We start from the raw sequence: 25573 nt of genomic DNA, 5'->3' as shown, positions 1-25573 counted from the left end.
GGTTCCAGCGTTGCGCAGAAGTAAGAGAACAACTGCTGGTGCTCACACAAATCCTTTTCACGCACCCCGGTCTGCTTGCCATGCGGTGAGTGTCAGCACAGATTTGGTATCCCAGATGCTAGCCAGTATTGGTACCGCATTGTTTGAAAAGGCGTTACAGGGCACCATGAGTGCTGAAATCCATGATTGAATTAGTCATCGAGGACGCTGACTTATTGCAGGGGAGAGTGTAACCGGGTGGTAAATAGCCTTAAAGTTTCCTTGCATGACCTGTAATTTAAAAGAGTTGGCGACAGGGGGCAGTGTCTAGGTGCGTGTGGTGAAGTGCGCATGCGTCACACGTGCGTGTGAGACGTGTTAAGTGCAGTGCGAGAGGGAGACGCACTCGTATGGGAATTTGCAAGCATTTTCGAGCATCTCGTGGTAAATAAAGTGTTTGTTTTGGAAATATCCTTAACATTAAACATTTCTGAATGTGTACGGTGCAGATAATTTTGTTAAAAACATATAATGTAAGGTGGGTTATGTTGTGGTATAATGTCCGTGTATATATGACGTCATACCATGTGCTGTAAATCTGTTCCGGTTGTGTTTAGCAACAATATACATTTCAGTTTACGAATATTTTATTTAAAATGTTTATTTTTTTGTTTGTTTAAAAGACATACAAGGATATATGTAGGCTGGTTTTGAACCGTGCAACTGAGATCTTTGAAAGGTTGTCACTGCCTTTGTGGTGATTGAGGAGGTCATCATTATGTGAGTGTTTTTTACTTTGTTGTCATTATAATGTGTATAAGTTGTACATGTGTATATAAAAATGTACTTATGTTGTTGTTTTCTTTGTACAGTATCCCCACTGCCGTATTTTGGCCGTTTTCTTTTTGACATTTAAAAAATGTACTATCGTACATCTGGGCTTTTCGTATTTTTGTGTTTTTGAAACTTGTATACGACAGGTTGTGAGTTTCTTTGATTGGTAAAACCACATTTTGTGGGTAAAGAAACTGTTTTTTGGTATTGTTTTTTTGTCCAGAGCTGTGTGTTCTAAATACACGTTTCTGGAATATCCTTTAATATACGATGTAATAATTGAATAAACCACAAAAGCAAATTGAACTTGATAAATGTGTTCCGAGTGGTAAATCTAAATCCCCGGTCACATATGGACGAGGAGTAATGGCTTAATAATGTGTATAAGTAAAGTGCATGAATTAAGAAATTTATAAATACAGACAAAATGAAGAAATGAGGTGATAAATGAAATAAACCTTTCATTTAGACGTGCAGCTATCCCTACCCAAATCTGCTCCGAGCAGGGTTCAAACTGATGACAAGTCTGTCTGATTTTGACACGAGAATCTACCGCCATTTTGCTTTTTTGTTGGAGCCATTGCAATGGTAAATCGTAAAATATCGGAACTCCAATGATCATGTCTTGTTGTAGTTGTAGCGCGAGCGCTTAATTTAAGGTAAGTCTATCCAGAGTTGATAGAACTTACTTAAATCAGCTGATTGAAACCAAAAATTTAAAGTGCTGCATCTCGGTGTAAACAAATCAGTTCACATTTTAACTTAGTGTTGGTTGAACCATCATATTGAAACAGGCCCCTGGTCTGTCACGTCTTCACATTAACTTAGCTGAAAGGTCCTGGAATATCACAGCAGTTAGCGTATTCATAGCGTGAAAAAAAGTTATGACTGAAAATGTGCACGTCAGGATTACGTCAAGCATTAATGTCATACGTGTTACAAAGATTAACCTGGTGGTGATTGAACTGTCACATCAAAAGTTACATAGTAACAAACTGTAATAATATTACAGATTTTTTGGGAGTCATTTTTACATTACTGCGAAAAGTAATAAAATTACTGTGACACATTACTAGTAATGTGTTACTACCCAATGCTGTTGATAGGTAATTATGATCCCAGGTTCCCAAATACAAACCATTAAGTGTTCTCTCTAAACAACGTCGCTTACACTCCATCAGGGAACAGAGGTTACAGTTGTAACCAAAACATTTCATTTGAATAATCTATTGCACATGTTGACACACCCTAGAACCTTTCTAGTATTATCCAGGCTCAGAACAATTACAAGTTCACACACTCCTTCAGAACACACACTCCCAGCAATTCACTATTTTTTTATTAGCCATAATTCAGTTCCAGTCATTTGATGAACAAGCAGCACCAAATATAAGCATGTGTTGTGTTTTTATACAATGAAGACTTGTAAAATAAACTTTTTTTTTACTAATTAAACACTATTAGATATATTAATAAAAATGGCTAGTTTTACAATCTCTGATCAGTAACCACACTTCAGATGTTCTATAGTTATAATTTTTACACAGATTAATCACCATAATGGTCATCCTCGTTGCTACTGTCGCCAGTACTGTCATCATCATCATCCTCAGTGTTGACCTTTCCTGAGAGAACATCATCTATCCAGTCCTCCAGCTCCTCAGCTGATGGTAGATCTTCATCATTTGGCATGTTTAACCATACACTGTCAGCCTTTTAAAAACACAATATGCATCCAGGGAAATTTTTAATAATACAGCATTATATTCTGAATTTCTGAAAAATTAAACTATGATTAATAAATATATTTTCTTGTAACACAAAATATTTTTCACTTGTATGTGTCAATAGGGTTTCAAAAGCAGGCCTGGTGACATGAAACAATAAGAAAAATACATTTTAGAATAAGAGTAGGAAACATACATTTTAGATGAAGTAATAGAATTGAAATGAGGTGAGGTGACATTTAATATTATTAAAATAATTTATGATTTTAAATGATATATGAAATGATAACTTAGTTTAATGTTACCAAATTGTATGACCCATACATTCTGTACAGCATAATAACATCTCATCTTAAACACAGATTACTTACATCAGTCACGTTCACTACACCAATCTGTGGTCTGAAAAGGTCCACTTTAAAGGTCTTCTCCCAGTAGGTCGTTAACTGGAGATTAATTAGTGACAAAAATTGTTGATTCCATTCAAACAGATATATTGTCACAGTTTAAGTATGTTTAGTCGGTTTGGTTTTGTTTTCTGATTCACATCACCTGTGTTGATTATTAGTTAATTAGTCCCTCACCTGATTATTTTTAACCTGATTATGTCCCCCCTGTGTATTTAAGATTGTCTTTTCCCTTAGTTCATTGTTGGTTATTGTTTAGTCAACGCTTGTTGTGCTTCTGCTTTCCTGTGTTTTCATTGTGGATTTATTAACAAAATATCTTTTAGATTATACCGTGCGATTGTGTTTACCTGCATCACGTGATAGATGTTTGGGTGGTTTCGTGTACAGGGTTAAAACCTAGTCCCAGACTAAAATTAATTAGCTGTCCAAACTGAAAACAGCTGGCACTGACATCTTAAATTACATTGCTGCCATTGTTTTGTCTCAAGATGTACACCAGTTATGTTGGTAAAAAGTATCAAATTCGATAGATGAACATCTCACCAAAGGAAATTCATCTGGGTCAATCCAAATTATGCTGAGATCTGGATTATTAGTATTGTCCCTTGCAACTTCCTTTAAAATCTCCAGGAATTCATAGCCATCTGTTATATTGAATTGGAAAATAATAACAGATAGATTAAATGTTTACAAAAACTTGTCTTTTTGACAGCAGTATTTCAATATATCTTTGTTTTGAATTTCAGAAAATGTCGGCTAAATGATCAATTCAATTTATTTTAATTGAGTTCTGCCTCATATTATTTATAAAAAGTAAGTCAACATGAAATGCAAATGTTGTAATAAAATTATGTATTTTAAGTCATCACCGGGATCCTCCTCCTCAGCAAAGGCAACAATGTGGATTCCATCCATGTCATCCTCCTGTTGATTGAGAGGGAATACTTCACTCCAAACAGTGACCAATTGATTGAGTCAACATTCATCAGTTAAGGCCCCTATAAATTTACATATTATAATCTTGCTCACCCAAGTTTCAAACATGTCCTCAGTTCGCAGCTTTCTTAAAGTGGGCCTGTGTGAAGAAAAAAAAAAATTCATGTTTCAAATTATTTCATATTAATTATACAGGTGCTGGTCATATAATTAGAATATCATCAAAAGATTTATTTATTTCACTATCTCCATTCAAAAAGTGAAACTTCTATAATGTATACATTCATTCCCACAGACTGATATATTTCAAGTGTTTATTTCTTTTAATTTTGATTATAACTGACAACTAATGAAAACCCCAAATTCAGTATCTCAGAAAATTTGAATATTACCTAAGACCAATACAAAGAAAGGATTTTTAGAAATCTTGGCCAACTGAAAAGTATGAACATGAAAAGTATGAGCATGTACAGTACTCAATACCTAGTTGGGGCTCCTTTTGCCTGAATTACTGCAGCAATGCGCCATGGCATGGAGTCGATCAGTCTGTGGCACTGCTCAGGTGTTATGAGAGCCCAGGTTGCTCTGATAGTGGCCTTCAGCTCTTCTGCATTGTTGGGTCTGGCATATCGCATCTTCCTCTTCACAATACCCCATAGATTTTCTATGGGGTTAAGGTCAGGCGAGTTTGCAGCCCAATTTAGAACAGGGTCACCATGGTCCTTAAACCAGGTACTGGTAGCTTTGGCACTGTGTGCAGGTGCCAAGTCCTGTTGGAAAATGAACATGGCATCTCCATGAAGTTGGTCAGCAGCAGGAGGCATGGAGTACTCTAAAACTTCCTGGTATACGGCTGTGTTGACCTTGCACCTCAGAAAACACAGTGGACCAACACCAGCAGATGTCATGGCACCCCAAACCATCACTGACTGTGGAAACTATACTGGACCTCAAGCAACGTGGATTCTGAGCCTCTCCTCTCTTCCTCCAGACTCTGGGACCCTGATTTCCAAAGGAAATTTAAAATTTACTTTCATCAGAGAATTTAACTTTGGACCACTCAGCAGCGGTCCAGTGCTTTTTGTCTTCAGCCCAGGTGAGACGTTTCTGATGCTGTCTATTGTTCAAGAGTGGCTTGACACAAGTAATGCTTTTGCAGGTGTTTTGAGTTAATTAGCTGATTAAAGTGTGACACCAGGTGTCTTCAACCTTTTCACAATATTCAAATTTTGTGAGATACCGAATTTGGGGTTTTCATTAGTTTTCAGTTATAATAATCAAAATTAAAAGAAATAAACACTTATATATATATATATATATTATATATCAGTCTGTGAGGAATGAGTGGAACATTATACAAGTTTCACTTTTTGAATGAATTTAGTGAAATAAATCAACATTTTGATGATATTCTAATTAAATGACCAGCACCTGTATATGTATATTTTAACTGAATTATGGGGTTCTAAGGATGGCACTAATGTCACCTTCTGTGTTGATTAACAAAGTCCACTATCTCCTCTACTGAATTGGGTTTGCCAGGAACAATAACAGGCTCATCCATGAAGGGCTCATAAAAATCAATCTCATTCATTTTTAGAGTAAGCTGTTTTGCCACCTGAAGGAAAGAACAGTTACAAAAGAAGCCTTAACACAATCCAGTTTCCTTAAAGATAGTTATTACAAGTTTCACTATGTGCCATAATATATATATATATATATATATATATATATTTATATATCGTCTTGGTTACGTATGTAACCTCAGTTCCCTGATGGAGGGAACGAGACGTTGTGTCGAGAACGACAGATGGGGTTCGCCCTTGAGAACCAATCAACTCTGACTACTATAGAAAAGGCCAATGAAATTTGGCGAATGAAATTTGCATGCCGGGCTCCGCCCCCGGATAACTGGTATAAAAGGAAGCCGGCGTGCAGCATTCATTTACCTCTTGTTCTGAAGAGCCTGAGAGCCCCTCACGACTGCAGCAGAATACGATACGTGTTTGTGGCATAAGGGACACAACGTCTCGTTCCCTCCATCAGGGAACTGCGGTTACATACGTAACCAAGATGTTCCCTTTCTGTCGGTCTCTCGACGTTGTGTCGAGAACGACAGATGGGGTTATCTATGGAAAACGCCACAAACACTGTATCGCGTCACAATCTCAACGAAGCGACGGTAACAAGCCTGGGCGTGTCAGCTCGAAGTTTTGGTGAAACTTGTAACCTTCCAGTGTGGTGGTCGGGGGGTTCCAGAGCTTTCTGGAGAAAGATGGGTACAGCCCTGACCGGTAACCTATCACGGACGGGGCCTTAGCTCTCTACAGGCGAGAGGCCGTCCGACTCTGTTTACACCGGGAAAGCGCAACTCTTAATCAGAGAAGCGCTGCAGAGGCCACCTCCTACCCGTGGGGAGGAATATGGTGGGGATATATGTATGGTCTCGTCTTTGGAGGAGAACGCATGGAACGTGCGGACTGGATAGTTAACCTCGAGAAGGAGGTCCACCTGGGGAAGCTCATGGGTTACCAAGTGTGGGAACCATTGTCATGAGGTATGGCAGACGGAACAGCCCTCGGTGGGGGTGTTACTGCGTCTGATAGCACAGGTCCGGTTAGAACTATGTGAGATAGGTCATAAGGTATCCCGGCCTAAGGGGGAAGGCTGCTCTGCCCAGCCAACCCCCAGGAAGTGCTTGCTTGGTGATGGATGGAATGCCTGTTCTTAACCAGAGTCTGGGTAAGAAGGAAGGTTGGTGAGGTACCAATTTTCTTAGCCATGTGTTTGGGTAAATGGAGAAAAGTGTAGATAGCACACTGACCCAACCTCTTGGAGGGGGGGAAGGTGCTTTCGCAGGCTTACGCCCCCCCCGGATGCCAGTCCTACATGTCGCCACGCAGGACGTGGGCTGACACCGGGTTTACGCGAAGGCTGTTAACCTTTGCGAAGGTGTTTGGGCGTAGCCCAACCCGCAGCTCTACAGATGTCTGCTAGAGAGGCGCTTCTGCCAGTGCCTAGGAGGTGGCTAAACTCCGTGTGGAGTGAGCCCTCACTCAAAGGGCATGGGGATTCTGAGATCGGAATGTCGTCGTAACGGCATCCACGACCCAGTGCGCCAGCCTCTGCTTGAAGACAGCCTTCCCCTGCTGCCTCTAATACAGACAAGGAGCTGGTCGGAGCTACTGAAGCACCCCACGGATGGGGTTGGGTCTTACTCCCCGACGGGGAGCGCCTGCAAGTTCACCACTTGGTCCCGAAGGGGAGTAGTGGGAACTTTGGGCACGTATCCGGGCCTGGGTCTCAGGAAAACGTGAGAGTTACCAGGGCCGAATTTAAGGCGATTTGGGGACACAGAGAATGCTCGTGCCAGGTCGTGTTGCCCTAGAAACTTTCCATCAACTGAGTCGTGATGAGTGGCGATAGCGACTACATACACTTTCAGTGTGGAGGGGAGAATTAGTCTCCAGTCTCGTAAGAAGGACAACACAATCCTGAACGAGCACCTCAGTGGGTCTTTCTCACTGAGAAAGACACCAGGACGAGAAGAGGCACCGTCTAGAGGCGTGTAACCGCCTAGTAGATGGGGCCCTAGCCCGGGTCATGGTCTCTGCCGTAGAGGGAGAGTCGCCATATCAGGATCTTCTCGTCCCGTCTAGAGACCAGACATGGGTGTTCCAGAGGTCTGATCTGGGATGCAAGAACGTGTCCTTCCCCTGAGAGAGCAGGTCCTCTGTCAGGGGAATGGTTCAGGGGAGTCGCTGTCCAGAGCATCAACTCTGAAGCCAAGTGTGGTTAAACCAGTGTAGTGTAACCAATAACACTTGGTGCTCCTCTTACCTGACCTTGCACAGAGTCTGTGTAAGGAGGCTCCTTGGGGGGAAAGTGTGCTTCCGCCCGTCAGCTGAGCGCCAGGGCATCCGTGCCGAGGGGGGGCCTCGGTCAGAGAGTACCAAAGCATACCATGGGTGGTGTCACGGGAGGAAAAGAGGTCTATCTGTGCCTATCCGAACAGCCCCCAAATGAGCTGGACCGTGGATGGATTCGCCACTCTCCGCAAGGCGTATACTGACGAGAGAGCGCGTGGGCTGTCTGGTTCAGTTTGCCTGGGATGTGTGTGGCCCGCAGGGAGCGGATCACCTGCTAACTCCATAGGAGGAGGCGTCGGGCAAGTTGTGTTTGCTGCCGTGAGCGTACTCCACCCTGGCGATGTACGGTACGGCTGTCAAGCTGTCCCGGAGGACCAACACGTGCTGTACCTGCACTAGAGGCCGGAGCCTTCTCAGCGCAAGCCGCACAGCCCACAATTCTAGGCAATTGCATGCTAGCGCAGACGGGGGCCCGTCCAGCGCCCCGCTACTGCGTTCCCGTTGCACACTGCACCCCACCCCTGCAGCGAGGCGACCGTCATCACCACGACGTGCCTCGTAACCTGCCCGAGGGGAACCCCGCCCGGAGGAAATGGAAGACCAAGGGGTTAGGGTGTGTCGACAGCAGGGCGACATCACCATGCGCCTGCTGTCGGTGTGCCACGCTGTCCTCGGAACTCGACTCTGTAGTCAGTGTTGAAACGGTCTCATGTGTCCCAGGAGCCTCCAGTTCAACACTGACTAAGCGCGTGCTGCGGACAGTTGCGCCATCATGGTGCAGAGTTTAGTTCCATACAGAGAAAGAGGATGCTCTGCACTGGGGAGAATATGCTCTTTTTTCGGTTGACCTGAAATCCCAATCGATCTAGATGCCGGAGCACCAGGTCCCTCTGTGTACACAACAGATCTCGCGAATGTGCCAAGATAAGCCAGTCGTCGAGATAGTTTAGTACCCGCAGGAACAGACCGAAAGGGAGGACTCTGTCCTGATATGCCCGCCCCTCGAACGTGAACCGTGGAACGGGGCGGTGTCGATAGGATCGAGACATTAGAGTAAGCGTCCTTCAGGTCGATTGCCACGAACCAATCCTGACACCTGATAGATGTCAGGATGCGCCTCTGCGTGAACCTCTGAGTGGCAGCTTGTGAAGGTGCTTGTTCAGGGTACGCAGACCGGTGGGGCGCAACCCGCCGTCTTTCTTGGGAATGATGAAGTGCGGGTCGTGACCCACTGAACATCTTGGTTTTAGGGACGAACTCAATGCCTGTTTCGCCAGAAGGGTGGTGACCTCTTCCCGAAGTACTGAGGCGTCCCTGCCTCAGACAGAGGGAGAGATGATACCTTGAAACTTGGGAGAGTCTCTGGCGAACTGGATCGAGTAACCAAGACGGACCGCCCGCATTGGTCAGCGAGACAGTGTGGGCAGCTCTCGAGCTCCCAGGGACTGTGACAGGGTGACCAAGGGGACGGTCTGCTTCATCATTCCCACGGGGGTGGTTCGTCGGCTGGCGGAGCTAACCATCTGTCACGGGGGGTCCCCGGAGGGAAGGTTGGCTCCGCCTTTTTACCTGCCTGGCGGGACAACGGCACACACCGTCGGTTGAGAGTGGTGACAGCTGTCGTATGTATACGACCTCACACCTCGCCAGGGTGTGAGGTCGGTTCGCCGAGCACAGTCCAGTGGAGTGTGCGATCGGCTGCAAGTACACCCGGGGAGAACTGAAAAACTCTGTGAGTAAGTGGGCGCCAGGCCCTGAAAAGGGCCCGGCTTTGGCAGGAATCGTCCCGTACCGACCGATCAGAGCCATGGCTGTGAAGGTTCGGTCCCGATGTTGTTCTCCTGGGAGTCTTCCCGTCAGTGTCCCTTCTCGTGAGAAGTTTGCTGACGGGGTGGAGGTTTCCCCCTCGACATCTGCTTCCGGGGTGCCGCCTGTGGGGGCACAGGAACCGGAATCGATGTCGAAGGGGTCCTGGGTTGCAGGGAAGCAGACGTCACGCGGGATCTCGGAGGCCTTTTGGCGGCCGAGTCGCGGTGAGAAAAATGTGGTTAATTGCAACTGTCTGCTTCACCGTCGAAAACTGCTGAGCGCAGTCCTTGCCGATGTTTACCAACAACCCACCCTGCGAGATGAGTGCATCAAGAAAGCGGACTTCCTTGGTGTCACTCTTCTGCACAAGGTATAGCCTTGTGCAGGGTGTCTCTCCTGGACCACTACTGTGGACATCGTCCGACCCAGGGCCCGTGCAGCCGCCTTAGTCGCCCGTAGAGCGCTGTCAGCGGCGGTACGGAAATCCTGCATTATACCCAGGTCGGCCTTACCCTCGTGGGGCTCTCTCAACGCCCTTCTGGCGAAGAGAGGAGGCAGCCTTGGCTGCCCCACCATCAAGGGAAGTAAGGGAGGTGGAGCTGGTTTTCACTGGAGCGGTCCGTGAGTGGAGCGCTCCAAGTTTTACACAGCTCCTCATGCACCTCCGGAACCCGGGTTAGCATGAATGACATCATTTCTGCTTCCTCCTAACTCGACCGCTGGGGGTGGAGCTCGGATTCGTCAGAGTCGGATGTCAGTCTCCCTCCGATGCTGCGAGCGACATCTCATCTACTCACACATCGTTCCGATGTGTGTGCGTGAGAATCCGGACGGTATGCCACCGCCGGTTGGGGAACGATCAGAAAAGCGAATCGGGGTGATCGGCCTGTGAGCACTCAGCTGGCGGGTTTACGTTCGCAGAGTTCCCCATATCACTAACGCTGCTAACGTGGGTGGTCAGCGGGGCCGTAGCCACAGATGTCACAGCCCGGGTAGCAGACGAAATGGTGGCTGGTTCCCGTAGGAAGACAGTCACCGGTGACCGCAACTTCTGAATGACAATCTGCCCGCAGTGCGGGCAGATGTGTCAACGAACGCTGCTTCAGTGTGCTGGACGCCCACACACCTAATGCAGCGATCGTGTCCATTCCCTGCCGCACCAAAGAGAACAGCCGCGCTGGAGAATGCTCAGTCAGTCCTGAAAAGGACTTTTAGATAAAATCTCACACACCTCGGAACTGCCGAGACGCCCAGGGGAAGGTCGCTGCAGGTAGGGACGATCCGCTGCTACACGTCGTAGATCCGGCAATGTAGAAGAAGAAGAAGAAGAAGAATTCATAGAATTCGTTCTGTTCGTAGTCATGAGCGAAGGCTCTGAAGAACAAAAGGTAAATGAATGCTGCACGCTGGCTTCCTTTTATACCGGATATCCGGGGGCGGAGCCCGGCATGCAAATTTCATTCGCCAAATTTCATTGGCCTTTTCTATAGTAGTCAGAGTTGATTGGTTCTCAAGGGCGAACCCCATCTGTCGTTCTCGACACAACGTCGAGAGACCGACGGAAAGGGAAATAAATATACACTGAACATCCCCTTTTATAATAGAACATACCATGGTTTATGACTCCTCAATTATGACAGAAATCACAATCACAATTATTTTAGCCAATATTTTCGGCCGAGAACCATGATTACTTACTGACTTTTGAGACTACATAAAACAACTTTTTAACGGGAAATTCAACTGAAAACAAATGAAAATGAATGTAAAAATACCACAGCTGCACGGCTATAAGGGAAAGAGCTGCGCTGTGGATTTATCTATGGAGGATCCTTGTAAAATCGTTTAACCTTGATTATTTTCTTTTTGTGATTGTTTTGAAAATTAAGATTACGATCAATAATGCACACCCCTTTCATGGCTGAATTCCTTATTTAAAAAAATATATTTATAATTTTCAAGGACTATACACACCCTTTTGTGAAAAGTGGCAAAAAATTTCACATATGGTTGAAACTTTTCTGCAGCCATCTGGAAAGCTTTGTAATCTAAGAAACAGAGAAAAATACTTTAAAATTAAACACTGAGAACAAAATTGAATAACTAACAAAACATACTTATATACAGTATTTGGTGTAACTAGTTACTAAGTTATTAGTTGCTGTAAGTAAATTACTTTTCCCTTGTAAATGTAAAGTATGGGATTACTTACTAGTTTTTCTGTAATTTAATTACAGTAACTTCTAATGTCATTAAACTAAATAATCTGTGTAATAGTGGAATTGACATCAAAAATCAAACTCTAACTTCAAAATCCGTGCTTTCCCTGATGGAGGGAACGAGACTTTGTGTCTAGCCGACAGATGGGGTTCGCTCTTGAGAACCTATCAACTCTGACTACTATAGGAGATACCAATGAAATTTGGCTAGTGAAATTTGCATGCCGGTCTCCGCCCCCAGATATTCGGTATAAAAGGAAGACAACGTGCAGCATTCATTTACCTTTTGTTCTAAAGAGCCTGAGAGCTTCTCACGACTACAGCAGAGGACGATACGTGTTGTGGCATAAGGGACACAACATCTCGTTCCCTCCATCAGGGAACTGAGGTTACAGATGTAACATAGGACTTTCCTTTCTGTCGGTCTCTCGACGTTGTGTCGAGCCAACAGATGGGGTTCCTATGGAAAACGCCACAACGCTGTATCGTGTCACAATCTCTAGCGAAGTGACGGTAACAGGCCTGGGTGTGTCAGTTACAGGGAAACTGTAACCTTCCAGTGTGATGGTCGGGGGGTCCCAGTGCTTTCTGGAGAAAGATGGGTACATCCCTGACCGGTAAACTTTCACCGACGGAGGCCTTAGCTCTCTATTGGCGAGAGGCCTTCCGGATCGGGTTTACACCTGGTGAGCGCGACTTTCTTAATTAGGGATGCGCTGCAAAGGCCACTTCCTACCCGGGGTGAGGAATACAGTGGATAAAGATATGGTCTCGCCCTTGGGGGAGATTGCGTGGAACATGCGGACTGAGTAGTTAACCGTGAGGTGGAGGTCCACCTGGGGGACTTCATGGGTAACCAGGAGTGGGAACCATCTCATGAGGATACATCAGACGGAACAGCCCACGGAGGGGGTGTAACAGACGTCTGGTAGCACTAGGTCCGGTTAGAGCTACCTGTGATAGTTCATATTTTCTTCCGGCCTAATGGGGAAGGCTGCTCTGCCCAGCCGACCCCCAGGGGGTGCTTGCTTAATGATGGATGGAATGTCTGTTCTTAGCCAATGTGGTTGGGTAAGAAGAGAGGAAGATAGCACACTGACCCAACCTACTTGAGGGAGGGGAGGTGCTTTGCAGGTATACGCCCCGCCGGATGCCAGTCCTACATGTCGCCATGCAGGATGTGGGCTGACACCGGGTTTACACGAAGGTCGTAAAACCTTGCTAAGGCATTAGTTCAGTACCCGCACACCTTCCTCCCCTCAGGGAGAATGGGCAGCTTTCACGATCTTCGTGAAGACCCGTGGGGACAGGGACAGACCGAAAGGGAGGACTCTGTACTGATATGCCTGCCCCTCGACACGAACCGTAGGAACAGCCGGTGTTGAGGGAGGATCGAGACATGAAAGTAAGCGTCCTTCAGGTCGATTGCCACGAACCAACCACGATGCGCCTCTGCGCGATCTTCCTGAATGGCAGATTGTGAAGGTGCTTGTTCAGGGTACGCAGATCTTGAATGGGGCGCGACTCGCCATCGTTCTTGGGAACGATGAAGTACGGGCTGTTAAACCCGCTGAACATCTTGGCTTGAGGGACGAACTCAATGCCTGTTTCGCCAGAAGGGTGGCGACCTCTGCCCGAAGTACGGAGGCTTCCCTGCCTGGAACTGAACAGGGGGCCCAAGGGGACGGTCTGCTTCACCATTCCCGCAGGGGGTGGTTCGTCGGCTGGCGGAGCTAACCACGCCTCGCGGGGGGGACCCCGGAGGGAAGGTTGGCTCCGCCGACTTACCTGCCTGGCGGGACAGCTGCACGCATTGTCGGTTTGAGAGTGGTGGCTGCTGGCGTGTATGTTCGACCTCACGCTTCGCCAAGACGTGAGGTCGGATTTCCGAGCACAGTCCAGGGGTGTGTGGGATCGGCTGCAAAGTACACCCGGAAGGACGGAAAAACTCTCTTTGTGAGTAAGTGGGCGCCAGGCCCTGAAAAGAGCCCGGCTTTGGTGACGAGGCAGGAACCGTACCGACAGATTGAGACGTGTCTGTGAAGGTCGGGCCCGATGTTGTTCTCCCTGGGGACTTCCCGTCAGTGTCACTTCTTGCGAGAAGGTTGCTGATGGGGTGGAGGTTTCCGCCTCGACTTCCGCTTCCGGGGTGCCGCCTGCGATGGGGGAACCGGAGCCGACGTCAAAGGGGTTCTGGGCTGCTGGGAAGCAGACGTCGTGCGAGATATCGGAGGCCTCTGATAAAATGTGGCTAATCACCTCTGTCTGCTTCTTCACCGTCGAGAACTGCTGAGTGTCACCAAACAGTCCACCCTGCGAGATGGGTGCATCAAGAAAGCGGACTTTCTCGGTGTCACTCATCTGTGCAAGGTTCAGCCAGAGGTGTCTCTACTGGACCACTAGCGTGGACATCGTCCGACCCAGGGCCGATGCCGATGCCGTCACCTTGGTCGCCCGTAGAGCGAGGTCAGTGGCGGTACCGAGATCCTGCATTATACCTGGGTCGGCCTTTCTTAACGCCTTGGCCTGATGGCCAAGATGTGTCAACAAAAGCTGCTTTAGCGTGCTGGACGCCCAGACACCTGATGCAGCTATCGTGTCCGTCCCCCTCCTCGATGAGGGTGCCGCACCCAAGAGAGCAGCGGGACATGCCGCGCTGGAGAATGCTCAGTCCTATAAAGGACTTTTAGAAAAATCTCTAACACCTCTGGAAACGCCGAGACGCCCAGGGAAAGGTCGCTGCAGGTTGGGACGATCCGCTACTCTACGTCGTAGATCCGGCAATGTAATTTTTTAAGTATTAAGCTTGTTCGTAATCATGAGGGATGGAGGGATGGCTCTGAAGAACGAAAGGTAAATGAATTCTGCACGCCATCTTCCGGCATGCAAATTTCACTAGCCAAATTTCATTGGCCTCTTCTAGAGTAGTCAGAGTTGATAGGTTCTCAAGGGCGAACCCCATCTGTCGGCTCGACACAACATCGAGAGACCGACAGAATGGGAACTCCCGTTGCCAGCTGGTGAGATCTAGATGTCTTGCCTCTCCAGGATACATTAAAGGATCTGCCTGTGAGATAAGAGTCAAATCAGTTGAGTGCAGTTCCAGAGATGCCCAGTTTGGAGAGAGTGGACGGCAGGATCTGATGGTTCACAGTGTCAAATGCAGAAGAGAAATCAAGCAGAATAAAAACAAATGAAAAGGATTTAGCCCTTGCCTGCGTAGGTTTTCAACGACAGACAGGAGAGTGGTCTCTGTGGAATGCAGTTTCTTGAAGCTAGATTTCTGCCTATCCAGAAGGTCATGCTGGAAGAGGTAGGCAGAGAGCTGATTAAATACTACCCTTTCGAGGGCCTTGGAAAGGAAAAACAGGGGTGAGATTGGTCTTTACTTGCTGATCATTGAGGGGTCGAGTGATTGGTCTCTTGAGTAAAGGTGAGTAAAGGTGTTTTAAGGGCTTGTTTATATGAGGTGGGGACAGTACCAGTGGTGATGGAGGTGTTTATGATGTGTGTGAGTTGAGGCAGTAGAGCGAAGAGATAGCCTGCAGGAAGTTGGAAGGGATCAGGTCGAGGGGACATGTAATAGGCCAGGTGGAAAGGAGAGTCAGTGTCTGAGATATGAGAGAAAGAAGGGAGTTGAGGATAGCAAGGGGTAAGAGAGAGATCAGGGATCCATTAAGTAGAAAATTACCTGCTGATGGTCTCCACTTTATCAGTGCAGAAGTTGGCAAAGTCATCGGCAGTCAGTGAGGTATTGGCGGGAGGAGGAGGGGGACAGAGAAAATAGAAAGTTGAGAAAAAGTCACGCGGGTTAGATTTCGTTTGGATTTTGTTTTGAAAGTACTTGGTTTTGGCTGTAGATATATCTGTATCGATGGAGTTGTTGACATGTTGATACTTGGAGAGATCATCAGGGTCTCGTCTCTATACTTAGCTAAGCTTGGTCCGATGGTTGTGAAGAGTCTCAGAAAGCCGGAGGCAAGAGGGTGTAGCACGTGCAGACCCAGAGGTAAGAGGGCAGACACTGTCAAGACAGGATGTTAAGGTTGTACTGAGTTTATCAGTAGCTTCCTCAGAATTGAGAGATTAGAAAGGGGTTGTGGTGGGTAGGGCGGAGGACTCCATAGACGAAAAGCAAGTGGGACAGAGGGAACAAAGATTACAACGGAAAGAAACAAGGTTGGGGGGAGTGAGATTACAGGGAGTGTTACAGTCAACTTAATAAAGAAATGGTAAGAGACATACAGGGGGGTAACCAGAATATCATTAGTGGTGCAGTCCCGAGTCAGAACAAGATCTAACTATTGTCCTGCTCTGTGGGTGGGAGGAGTGTTGGCCTTGTGAAGGTCTAATGAGGAGAGCTAAGAATTCGGCTGCTTGTCTGTCTACCTTGAGCTGAGCCACCACCTTAGATACAACCTCCAGCAACTCCTCATAACCCGGGGAAATCTGCTTTATATCGTAACCCTTCCCTTCAACCAAGCTTGATAATCAGAACAACTGGTTTCTACCCCATTTAGCCTGTGGCATACTTCATTTTTACGTGTAGATGAGCGTAGGCATACAGCCAAACGCACAGCCTTGCAAAGTATACTACTTTTGACTCATGCGTGGACACAGGTTTTGGCGCATGCGCTTTACGACATACTGCAATATCTCTCCGGGCAGGTTTTGTAATGGTCAGGTAATGGTCAGGGTTTTTTTTCAACTACATTGAATTGATGCTCCCAGGACACGGTTGCCACCTGGTTGTAACTGCAAGAAATGGAATGCGCATCCCCAACCTGGACATACTTTATACGCAAAGTAACAAAATTCCGGTGGTGCGGATACTACTACATACTTTTTCCACCCTGCACTATGAATGTTTTACAAGTTGTGTTCAATAAAAACATGAAAACGTATAATGTTTGTGCGGTATTAGTTTAAGCAGACTGTGTTTCTCTATTGTTGTGACTTAGATGAAGATCAGAACACATTTTATGACCAATTTATGAAGAAATCCAAGTAAGCCTAAAGGGTTCACATACTTTTTCTTTCAACTGTATACCGCAGGTACCCTTGCATGCCATTTGCCATGATGTTTCTACAGTTTTCCTAAACAGATAAACTGCTCCACAGAGCGAAAACATTACGAGACCTTAATTCTGTGTTAGCCGCCTTAGTGGCTTAAAGGAGGGGGGTTAAGTGAGCCGTTGGTTGCAATTCGTAACATCACCGCTAGGTGCCGAGAACTAGGTCTTCAGAGGTACGCTACTTGGCACTTTAAGTAACTAAGAAAGCTTATTATATTTTCATCAAATTAAACAGACAAGATTAAACTTTATAATATGACATAAACAGGGCACTCACATTCTGAGTCTTCACCCTTGAAGTAACCAATAAGGCGTATGTCTTCCTCCATTCTCTCAAAGGCACGCAGCTCCATGGGGTTACTAATCAGCTCAACTGGGTCTTCTAACAACTGAAAATTATATGCATTCACATACAACTTAAGGAGACGCATGCCTCAAATTTTCATATTAAAAAGATCCACATACTATATGTTAAGAAGTCAAGGTTTGATGTCAACAATGCAAAAATAGATATGGTGTAAGACGAAATACAAAAATCTTTAAAATGCCTCATTGCAAATACTAATCCAGTAAATTGTTATATATTTTACATTTTAAGTAAATTGTTACAAATATAATTTTTGACCATAAAAAATAATTATTTATATCTCACACCTCCCACATGAGTCCTACATATACTCACATCCAACAGGAATTCAACAAGTATATCTGCAGAGAGCTCCCCATCAAACTCAATTATTCTTTCATTTTTAAACACATAGATGCTTCCCTCCTCCTCCAGACCTAATTGACAAATATCACATGCTTTATTGGGCATGCTGTAGAATATTAAGGTTCCATTATGTACAAAACAATGTATTTATCACAAAGATGGAGGTAAATCCTTCTTACCAAGCTTTTTTGCCACCTTAGCATCTTTATGTGAATCTACCATTCCAAAACCAATATCCTTGTCTTCTAGAACTTGAGCAGTAAGCTAGTGATACACAGAGTAGACATATCAGCACAGTATTTGTGAATATTAAGTGTTTCAAAACAGTAGTTTTAATATGTTGTTTGGTAAAATGTGTTTAAAGTAAAGCATTCAAGTGACCAGCTAGATGAAGAAGCTGAAACCAAATTATTATTTTATAAAACAATGTAAATTACAGTCACATACTTTCTAACATGTCTTTCTGATTTACTCATCACACCCTTACTGTACCTCCAGTATCATCTCCCTTATCTGAAATTGCTGCTGGAGCTCCTTATCTGAAGGCAGGGGCTTGTGATAGAGCAAACACATCATGCCATTATTCTTCAATGCCTTCTTATAATTCCTCTCATTTACATTAATGACTCTGTCCTTTCCATCAAAACTAGGAAACTTCAGCCCCTCTGGAAATGAGAATGTAAGAAAATCCATGCAAAAAAGAGACAGCAGCCAAACAGACATCATAGTAGCAATGAAACAGGTAAATGAGAAGAAGAGTCTGATGAAAGGAATCCAGTTGAGATCCTATAGGACAGTGAGGTTGAAAATAAATAAAGTCAAAATAAGTCTCAATGTTCAATCCTTCAGATTATTACTTAAAATCTTGACACAAAGAGAGAGAGCTGTGCTCTGTCTCACTATGCCTCTTCACTTTTTATCCCTTTTGTTCTGAGCCGAAAAAAGTAGGCAATGACAAAGTCTAACATTCCTATGGGTATGCCCCTTGTGAATTTCGACCTCTTTTTGTGACATAGTCATTTAAAAGCTAAAAATAAATGAGCTGAGGAAAAAGAGGACATGCATCAATACTTGAGGGGATTACTATAAAATAACAATTTAAAGGGCCGCTATCCCAGAAAATGCACGTTTAAATGTTTTTCTACCAGAAATTAATTCATCAGCGTGTGTGCAGAAACACCCTGCAATTAAACAAATCCATCTATTTTTCTTTTTGTAATATCCTTTAAACCACAACAGTGACAAAAAACAGGCTGTTGGTGATCCGCTATCAATTTGATGTCAAATTGTTTACGCCTGCCCATGACCGCTCACTGACTCCGCCTTATGAGCGTATAGTTCCACCTTTTGCCAGAGACATGCTGTCAGCCATTTTCAGGCAAGAGCAGATGTAGCAGTAGCCAGCAGCAAAAATGTCTAAGAATCAACAAAGGTGTGCTGTTGTTGGATGTAAAGTCATCAACGCGAGAGCCTGAGTTATTAACGATCGAAAGTCCGGGGCTTTTTTTACTTTTTTCGGAATGACAAACCAACATTCACTGGTCCGTATCTCCAGTTTGGAAAGACTTAGAGAAACGAGGAAATAGTTGGACCGCGTGTCGATGTGACCCCTAGGTCAAGCGGTAGAGCTCCCAGTAGCTGGAAAGGTAGAAAAATCGAAGCTCGGGACCCGGTGGCTTGAGGCACTGCGACCCCAGCTATTTGATTGGTAAAGCCTGGAAGACCAGGCTCTGGCCAGTCGCCTCCGCCGAATGTATCTCAAGCCCCCGGGGTCGCTGTGAGTCAACGCGGGTCAGTATAGCATGGGTTTCGCCAAGAAATGGATTCTCAAGAGTGGATCAGTACCAGCTGTACGCGATCAAGCTTCATCTCCAGAAGTAAGTTTTACACATTGTTTTTAAATCGCCTAATTAACACATTAAATAATGTGTTTACATGTTCGCGGCTAAACCTAAGACTTTACATTGGTCCAAAGACAGGTTTTGTGTCGCAACGTTTATTTATTTATTTATTTACCTTTATTTAACCAGGAAGATATTACAAATCTATTTTTCAAGAGTGACCCCGCCAAGATAGGCAGCGGTACAACCATAAATACATACAGACATAAAATACACTAATTGTCATGGTTCCCCCTCTCATTGTCAGGTATTTCTTGTTCTAGAGGTGGAATCATACAGGATCCTTTGTTTCATGTGGGAGAGAGAAGTTTTCATCTCTCTCTGGTCTGCATCATCGTTCCTGCCCTCCTGTTTCCTAGTTTGTGTTAATTAGTTTATCCCCTGCACCTGTTCCCTCTTGATTTCTCTCCCTTTAAAACATCCTCGTGTTCATTGTCCTGTGTGCGTTCATTGTATGCTGTATGCTGTATGCTGTATGCTGTATGCTGTATGCTGTATGCTGTATGCTGTATGCTGTATGCTGTATAAAGTTCTTGTTACCTTGTTCCTGTTCCCTCGTGTATAGTAAGTGTAACGCCCCCTACCCCTTCGTATGGTGTGATTTACCCAAAACTTTGCTTTAGGGCGGGCGACGGGTTCAACTATTTTGTCTCTTGACTAAAAAAATATATATTACAACTATCCTACTCTGATGAAACTACCTAGTACTTAGAAAATGTAAATGAAGGAACAGGGGTAAGTACTATTTCAAAATAATTTAATTAAAGAATAAGGTAACTAAAACCAGAAATAAAATATTAAATAAAAGATTTGGTTATTGTCAAGAAATTAGTTCAGCAAAACAATACTATAAATTCACAGTATAAAGAAATGTAAACAGTCAAAATATATAAATATACATGTTACCACAGTACAACTATACTGAGTGAACTACCTGGTATACGCTTGCACAATCGTGAAGCTCTGAAATGGTACACTTTACGTGCACTAAAGTTAACAGCCGGTTTTACACATGTTAACAAAACTGTAAACACTTACACAATAAAGCTAGTGGGCCCACTCACACACTCAATCGTACTCACACAACCCCCCGATGCAGGCCCGTGTCGTGGCTGGAGTGCGTAGAGGCCGGTGAAACTTAAATTGGCCGCTTCGCTCAAGTGAGCAGATAAACGTAGAAACGAAGTACCTAGGCTCTTTTATGCAAAGCACCAGTATAATCGCCTGCAGGATCCTTCCGAAAAGCACCGATCGCCCCTCGTAGCCGGAGAAACACCCAACGCTTCCGGTGGCTGGGTGCGCTATCTGCTTATTTCCGTAGCTCTCTCCCTCGTAGATTGAACTCGCACGCGGTTTTAAAATATCTCGTTGTACTCTCTCCAGCTCTCACAGAGAAACGAAACACGGGAGAACACAAATGCAAACAAAAAGGTGCAATGATATTTGTTAACACGCACCGATCTAAGAAATTAAAGCTCTTGCCGTATCGTGTAAAACAGCAATGTACCGAACACCTCGATACTAATTGTTAACCCATGTCTTGAGCTAACTTAAACTTCCAAGACAAACGTATTAAATTTTATACTGAAATAAAATCGCGTTTTGCTTAGAAACTCGCAAGTTATTCACCTACGAACGACTTCTCTTCTCCTGTCTCCTTTCTTTCTCTTCTTCTTCTTCCACATAACCAATAGCATTACAGACAACACCTTGGAGGGGGGTTTAAGCTACTAAGCATCCAATAACATTACACACAGCAAACTATATTACACACAGCAAACTATATTGCACACACACGTTTTTTACATGTGAAATTCAACCAAACCTTACGTAGAAAGACGTAAGGGACATTGTGCGTATGAACGTAATTGTTTTAAATTACCTTATCTCGGAATTAGAGACAAGAAACACAAAAGGCTTATACATATATTAAACAAACCAAAAAAACTGAAAAATAAATGATTTAACCCCATTCCTCCTAGTTATATTGTTTAATACGGGTTACACTCTCCCCCTTCTAGACTATCTCATGCCCCCATGAGATTACTTTAAACTGGGACAGATAACCTGGGCTCCAAAGAAATAGTTAACTGATCACACTTCAAACATAGAGCTAAAGGGTGACACCACACTGTGTTGTATAAGTTTTCCCTTAGCTTTACACGTTCCTCAACATTTACTACCATCCCTCTATGTACTAAAGTTAAAGGGCGGCTAGAAGATTGACCCAGTCTATCGTAGCTGAGCTTTGTAACGGGCCTAATTTCTCTTCTGGGGCGTAAAGGGACATGTTCTACCACATCTTTCGGAGGCGTCTCGTTACGGGTCTCTCCCCCTTCCTGCTCCAGACCTCCTGCTTCTGCTGGATTTGATTCTTCCAGGTCCTCTTCAGCACTCAGTGGTATAGTCTCATTCCCGGGAGTGCTAGGTGAATTAATCACATCATACACAGCTTCTTCCTCCTCAGCAGGCATAGACTGGTCACTGTAATCTGGTTGTGGTTGTATGTCAACCCAGTCTGGGTAAAAGTTGCACAACTTCTCTTCACTTTCAGAATCACAGCTAAGATTTCCATCTATTGTTGTCACATTTGTCCCTTCTAATCCTCTTCCTTGTTTTCTAATCACTGAAAACAAGCTCTTGTCTCCGGCGGCACCCGTACAGCTTTTAGATCTTCGGGAACAGTCAGTCTCACATCAAGTCGGATTGGTAAGATATGGTCACGATGCAGCGTTCTCACACTCCCCATACCTCGTTCAGGTTTTAGGCGGTAGACAGGTAAGTTCTTCAACTTCTCCACTACCAGGTAGGGAAAAGAATTCCACTTATCTCCAAGCTTGTTTTTACCAGTCACAGCAAGATTTCTTATCAACACACGGTCTCCTACAGCCAAAGTCTGGTGTGTTACACGTTTGTCATACAACCGCTTGTTCCTCTGCTGACTTTTCTGGGCAGTTTCAGTTGCTAGCTGATAGGCTCTCTGCAAATCCGATTTCATCCTCTCCACATATTGTCGATGGTTACTGACTCCTTTTCCGCCTGACGATGTTCCGAAGCACACATCCACTGGTAAACGAGCCTCTCGTCCAAATAGAAGATAGTATGGCGAGTACCCAGTTGATTCGTTCCTAGTACAGTTGTATGCGTGTACCAGTCGATTAATGTGTTCACTCCATCTGCTTTTCTCAGCAGGATTCAGCGTCCCTAGCATGGAAAGGAGCGTTCGGTTGAACCTTTCGGGCTGTGGGTCCCCTTGCGGATGGTACGGTGTGGTTCTGGATTTCCGGATACCAAGCATCTTCAGTAACTCTTTTATGAGACCACTCTCAAAATCTCTTCCTTGATCCGAATGGATACGAGAAGGTAGACCATAATGGATGAAAAATTTGTCACAAAGGGTCTTGGCCACTGTCAACGCTTTCTGGTCCTTGCAGGCAAACGCTTGTGCATATCGTGTGAAGTGGTCTGTTACAACAAGAACATTTCCAATACTTCTGGAGTCTGGTTCGATGGACAAAAAGTCAATGCACACAAGGTCAAATGGCCCACTGCTGGTCATGTGATTCATCGGAGCAACCTTATTCGGCAGAGTCTTTCTTGTTATGCAACGTCCACAACACTTTATGTATTGCTCTATAAGCGCAGTCATCTTTGGCCAGTAGAAACGATCTTTCACAAGTTCAGCAGTTTTCTCAACTCCCAGATGTCCTGAGCTATCATGCAGTGAGCATAATACTTGGGACCAGTACTTTTCAGGAAGGACTAATTGCATTTTTTCTCTCCCTGGCGTGCTATGAGTAACCCGGTACAACAGATTATTGTGAATCTTCAATTTGGAACATTGTCTTTGCAGAAGAGCAATGGAAGCATTGGACCTTTTCCTAGAGGTAAGTATTCTCCCTGACTCTACTTCCCGCTTTACTTCACCAATTACAGGATCTTCCTCTTGGGCCTTTCTCAAATCTGCAGTACTTAGTTGTTCCATTGGACTTAGACTCAGCACAGTAGGACAGGCATAAGCATCGGGAATGCCCTGCGGGGATAGTCCAAGATGATCCACTAATCTAGGGGATTCCTCCCCTTCTTGAACTAGGGCTACTTGGCAAATGGCTCGGACTGCAGATTTGGGAATCTCCTTCCACTCAGAGCACAGGAAAGGTTCACATGGATGATGGGATAACAGGTCTGCATCGACGTTGTGACGACCAGGTTTGTATTTCAAGCTAAAGTTATACGTAGCTAATGCAGCTAACCACCGATTGCCTGTGGCATTTAACTTGGCACTTGACAAAACATAGGTGAGTGGATTGTTGTCCGTCATTACCACAAATTGGGCTCCATAGAGGTAGTCATGGAACTTGTCCACCACCGCCCACTTCAATGCCAGGAACTCGAGTTGATGTACCGGATATCGTCGTTCTGATAAACTCAGCTTCCTACTTGCATAGGCTACTGGCCTTAACCCATCGGGGTGTTCTTGATTCAATACCGCCCCAAGTCCATTCAAGCTGGCATCCACGTGTAAGACATACGGCTGGGTAGGGTCTGCAAAAGCAAGCACAGGTGCATGGGTGAGTCGGTGTATGATGTTGTGGAAAGCTGTGGTACAGGCATCATCCCAGCGAGTTCCATAAGGATTCCGACTCCTTGAAATACAGAGGACGATCTGCGGATTTCTTTGTACGCCTAGATGTCGGTGGGTAACCTTTGGTAAGTTCTGTTAGAGGCCGTACTATGGCGGAATAATCTTTTACAAACCGCCAATAAAATCCACAAAATCCAAGGAAAGACCTGAGGGACTTCAAATCAGTAGGCATCTTCCATTTAGTTACAGCTTCAATTTTGGCAGGATCTGCGGACACTCCCGCGGCTGACACAATGTGACCCACGTACCATACTTGAGATTGACAGAACTGGCATTTGTCAATTGACACTTTGAGTCCGCACTCTCTCAAACGGTCCAGTACTTTCAACAGCCTTTCCTCATGTTCTTCAAGCGTACTCCCGAACACGATGATGTCATCGAGGTAAACGATTACCTGAAGTAGGTGCATATCCCCAACGGCCTTCTCCATTAGCCGCTGGAACGTGGCTGGAGCTCCTGTAATACCTTGAGGCATGCGTTCAAACTGAAAAAACCCAACAGGACAGATGAAGGCGGTCTTCTCTTTATCTTCTTCTGCCATAGGTATTTGATAATATCCACTGCGAAGATCCAATACAGAAAACCATCTACTACCTGCTAAACAGTCCAGCGCATCCTCAATCCTAGGGGTAGTGTACTGATCTGGAATAGTACGTGCATTAAGGGTTCGGTAGTCAATACACATTCTGATTACCCCATTTTTCTTCCGGGCAATTACTATAGGGGAGGCATATGGCATATGTGACAGCTGCCAATAGATCCTTGATGTGTGGTCGTACATCCTCGATGTCCGCAGGTGCAAGGCGTCTGGATCGTTCTCTGAAGGGCTTGTTGTCGTGAAGCCGAATATGATGTTCCACTCCTTCAGCTAATCCCACATCCCATTCCTGTATAGAAAACACATCTCCTCGGACTGAAAGCTTCTGTCTCAGCCTCTTCTCCCATGCCTCAGGAATTTCTGCTTCACCAAAATTAAACAGTCGAGAGTCTATTACAGCTGACTTTGGACTTCCCACAGTAGCAAGGACTGTGTCTGTAGGGTACACGTTGGCGATTACTGTGCCAGGTGAGATAGGAATATCTCTTGAGGTCTCATTCTGCATAAGCACTTTGATGGTCTTTTCCTCAATAGCAGAAAAAGGCAGTAACACAGGAATTATTAGAAGTCCAGCAGGCAAACTATCTCCAAATGGTCTGTCCACCACAAAGAACTCTCTCTTCAGCGTCTTGTCAGTATGTAGTTGGCAAAGGGTGCATACTTCTCCTCGGGATGGGATAACACAATCTCCTGGGCCCATCCACTTTAGGTTTCCCTCAGATGTGTCAGGAAAAGCTTTATTCCCAGGTATTTGTGGAATACAGATTTCTGAGTGACAAGTCTGAATTCTCAAAGTATGGGCTAGACTGGATCCATCAAACTCTCGACTAAGGGCAGCAAGACGTGTAAAGAAGCTAGC

The 25573-nt window shown here is 45.1% G+C and overlaps 1 protein-coding gene and 1 long non-coding RNA gene across 3 annotated transcripts; one reads left to right on the top strand and one right to left on the bottom strand.

Moving 5' to 3' along the window:
• Positions 1 to 349: 349 nt before the first annotated feature.
• LOC130434342 (uncharacterized) lies at positions 350 to 2474 on the top strand. The gene is made up of 3 exons (XR_008908674.1): positions 350 to 423; positions 663 to 759; positions 2361 to 2474. It is a non-coding gene; the product is annotated as an uncharacterized LOC130434342 (long non-coding RNA).
• Positions 2143 to 18498, bottom strand: LOC130434193 (calsequestrin-2-like). 2 transcript variants are annotated; one of them, XM_056764188.1, is made up of 11 exons: positions 18063 to 18498; positions 17750 to 17834; positions 17541 to 17641; positions 17136 to 17247; positions 11539 to 11612; positions 5374 to 5504; positions 3980 to 4025; positions 3820 to 3874; positions 3494 to 3594; positions 2912 to 2986; positions 2143 to 2526 (listed from the first exon to the last, which is right to left on the bottom strand). In XM_056764188.1, the coding sequence occupies exons 1-11, from the start codon at positions 18294 to 18296 to the stop codon at positions 2362 to 2364; spliced, it is 1179 nt and encodes a 392-aa protein (XP_056620166.1). In that variant the 5' UTR covers positions 18297 to 18498; the 3' UTR covers positions 2143 to 2361. The 2 variants fall into 2 exon arrangements, with proteins under 2 accessions (XP_056620166.1, XP_056620175.1); XM_056764197.1 differs by having other exon boundaries at positions 2393 to 2680.
• Positions 18499 to 25573: the final 7075 nt, after the last annotated feature.

This window comes from Triplophysa dalaica, chromosome 2, assembly GCF_015846415.1.
Source record: "Triplophysa dalaica isolate WHDGS20190420 chromosome 2, ASM1584641v1, whole genome shotgun sequence".
NCBI lineage: Eukaryota > Metazoa > Chordata > Actinopteri > Cypriniformes > Nemacheilidae > Triplophysa > Triplophysa dalaica.
Note: the sequence above shows the minus strand (reverse complement) of the source record. Positions and strands in the feature narration are given on the sequence as shown.

Bases quoted from the DNA above. Each gene is read 5' to 3' on its own strand.
- LOC130434193 (XM_056764188.1), bottom strand. From the start codon at position 18,296: ATGATGTCTGTTTGGCTGCTGTCTCTTTTTTGCATGGATTTTCTTACA. The intron at 17,642-17,749 runs GTAAGAAGGATT...TTTGTCAATTAG, and splicing joins TAAGGTGGCAAAAAAGCTTG to GTCTGGAGGAGGAGGGAAGC. The intron at 2,527-2,911 runs GTAAGTAATCTG...TGTTTTTAAAAG, and splicing joins GTGTAGTGAACGTGACTGAT to GCTGACAGTGTATGGTTAAA.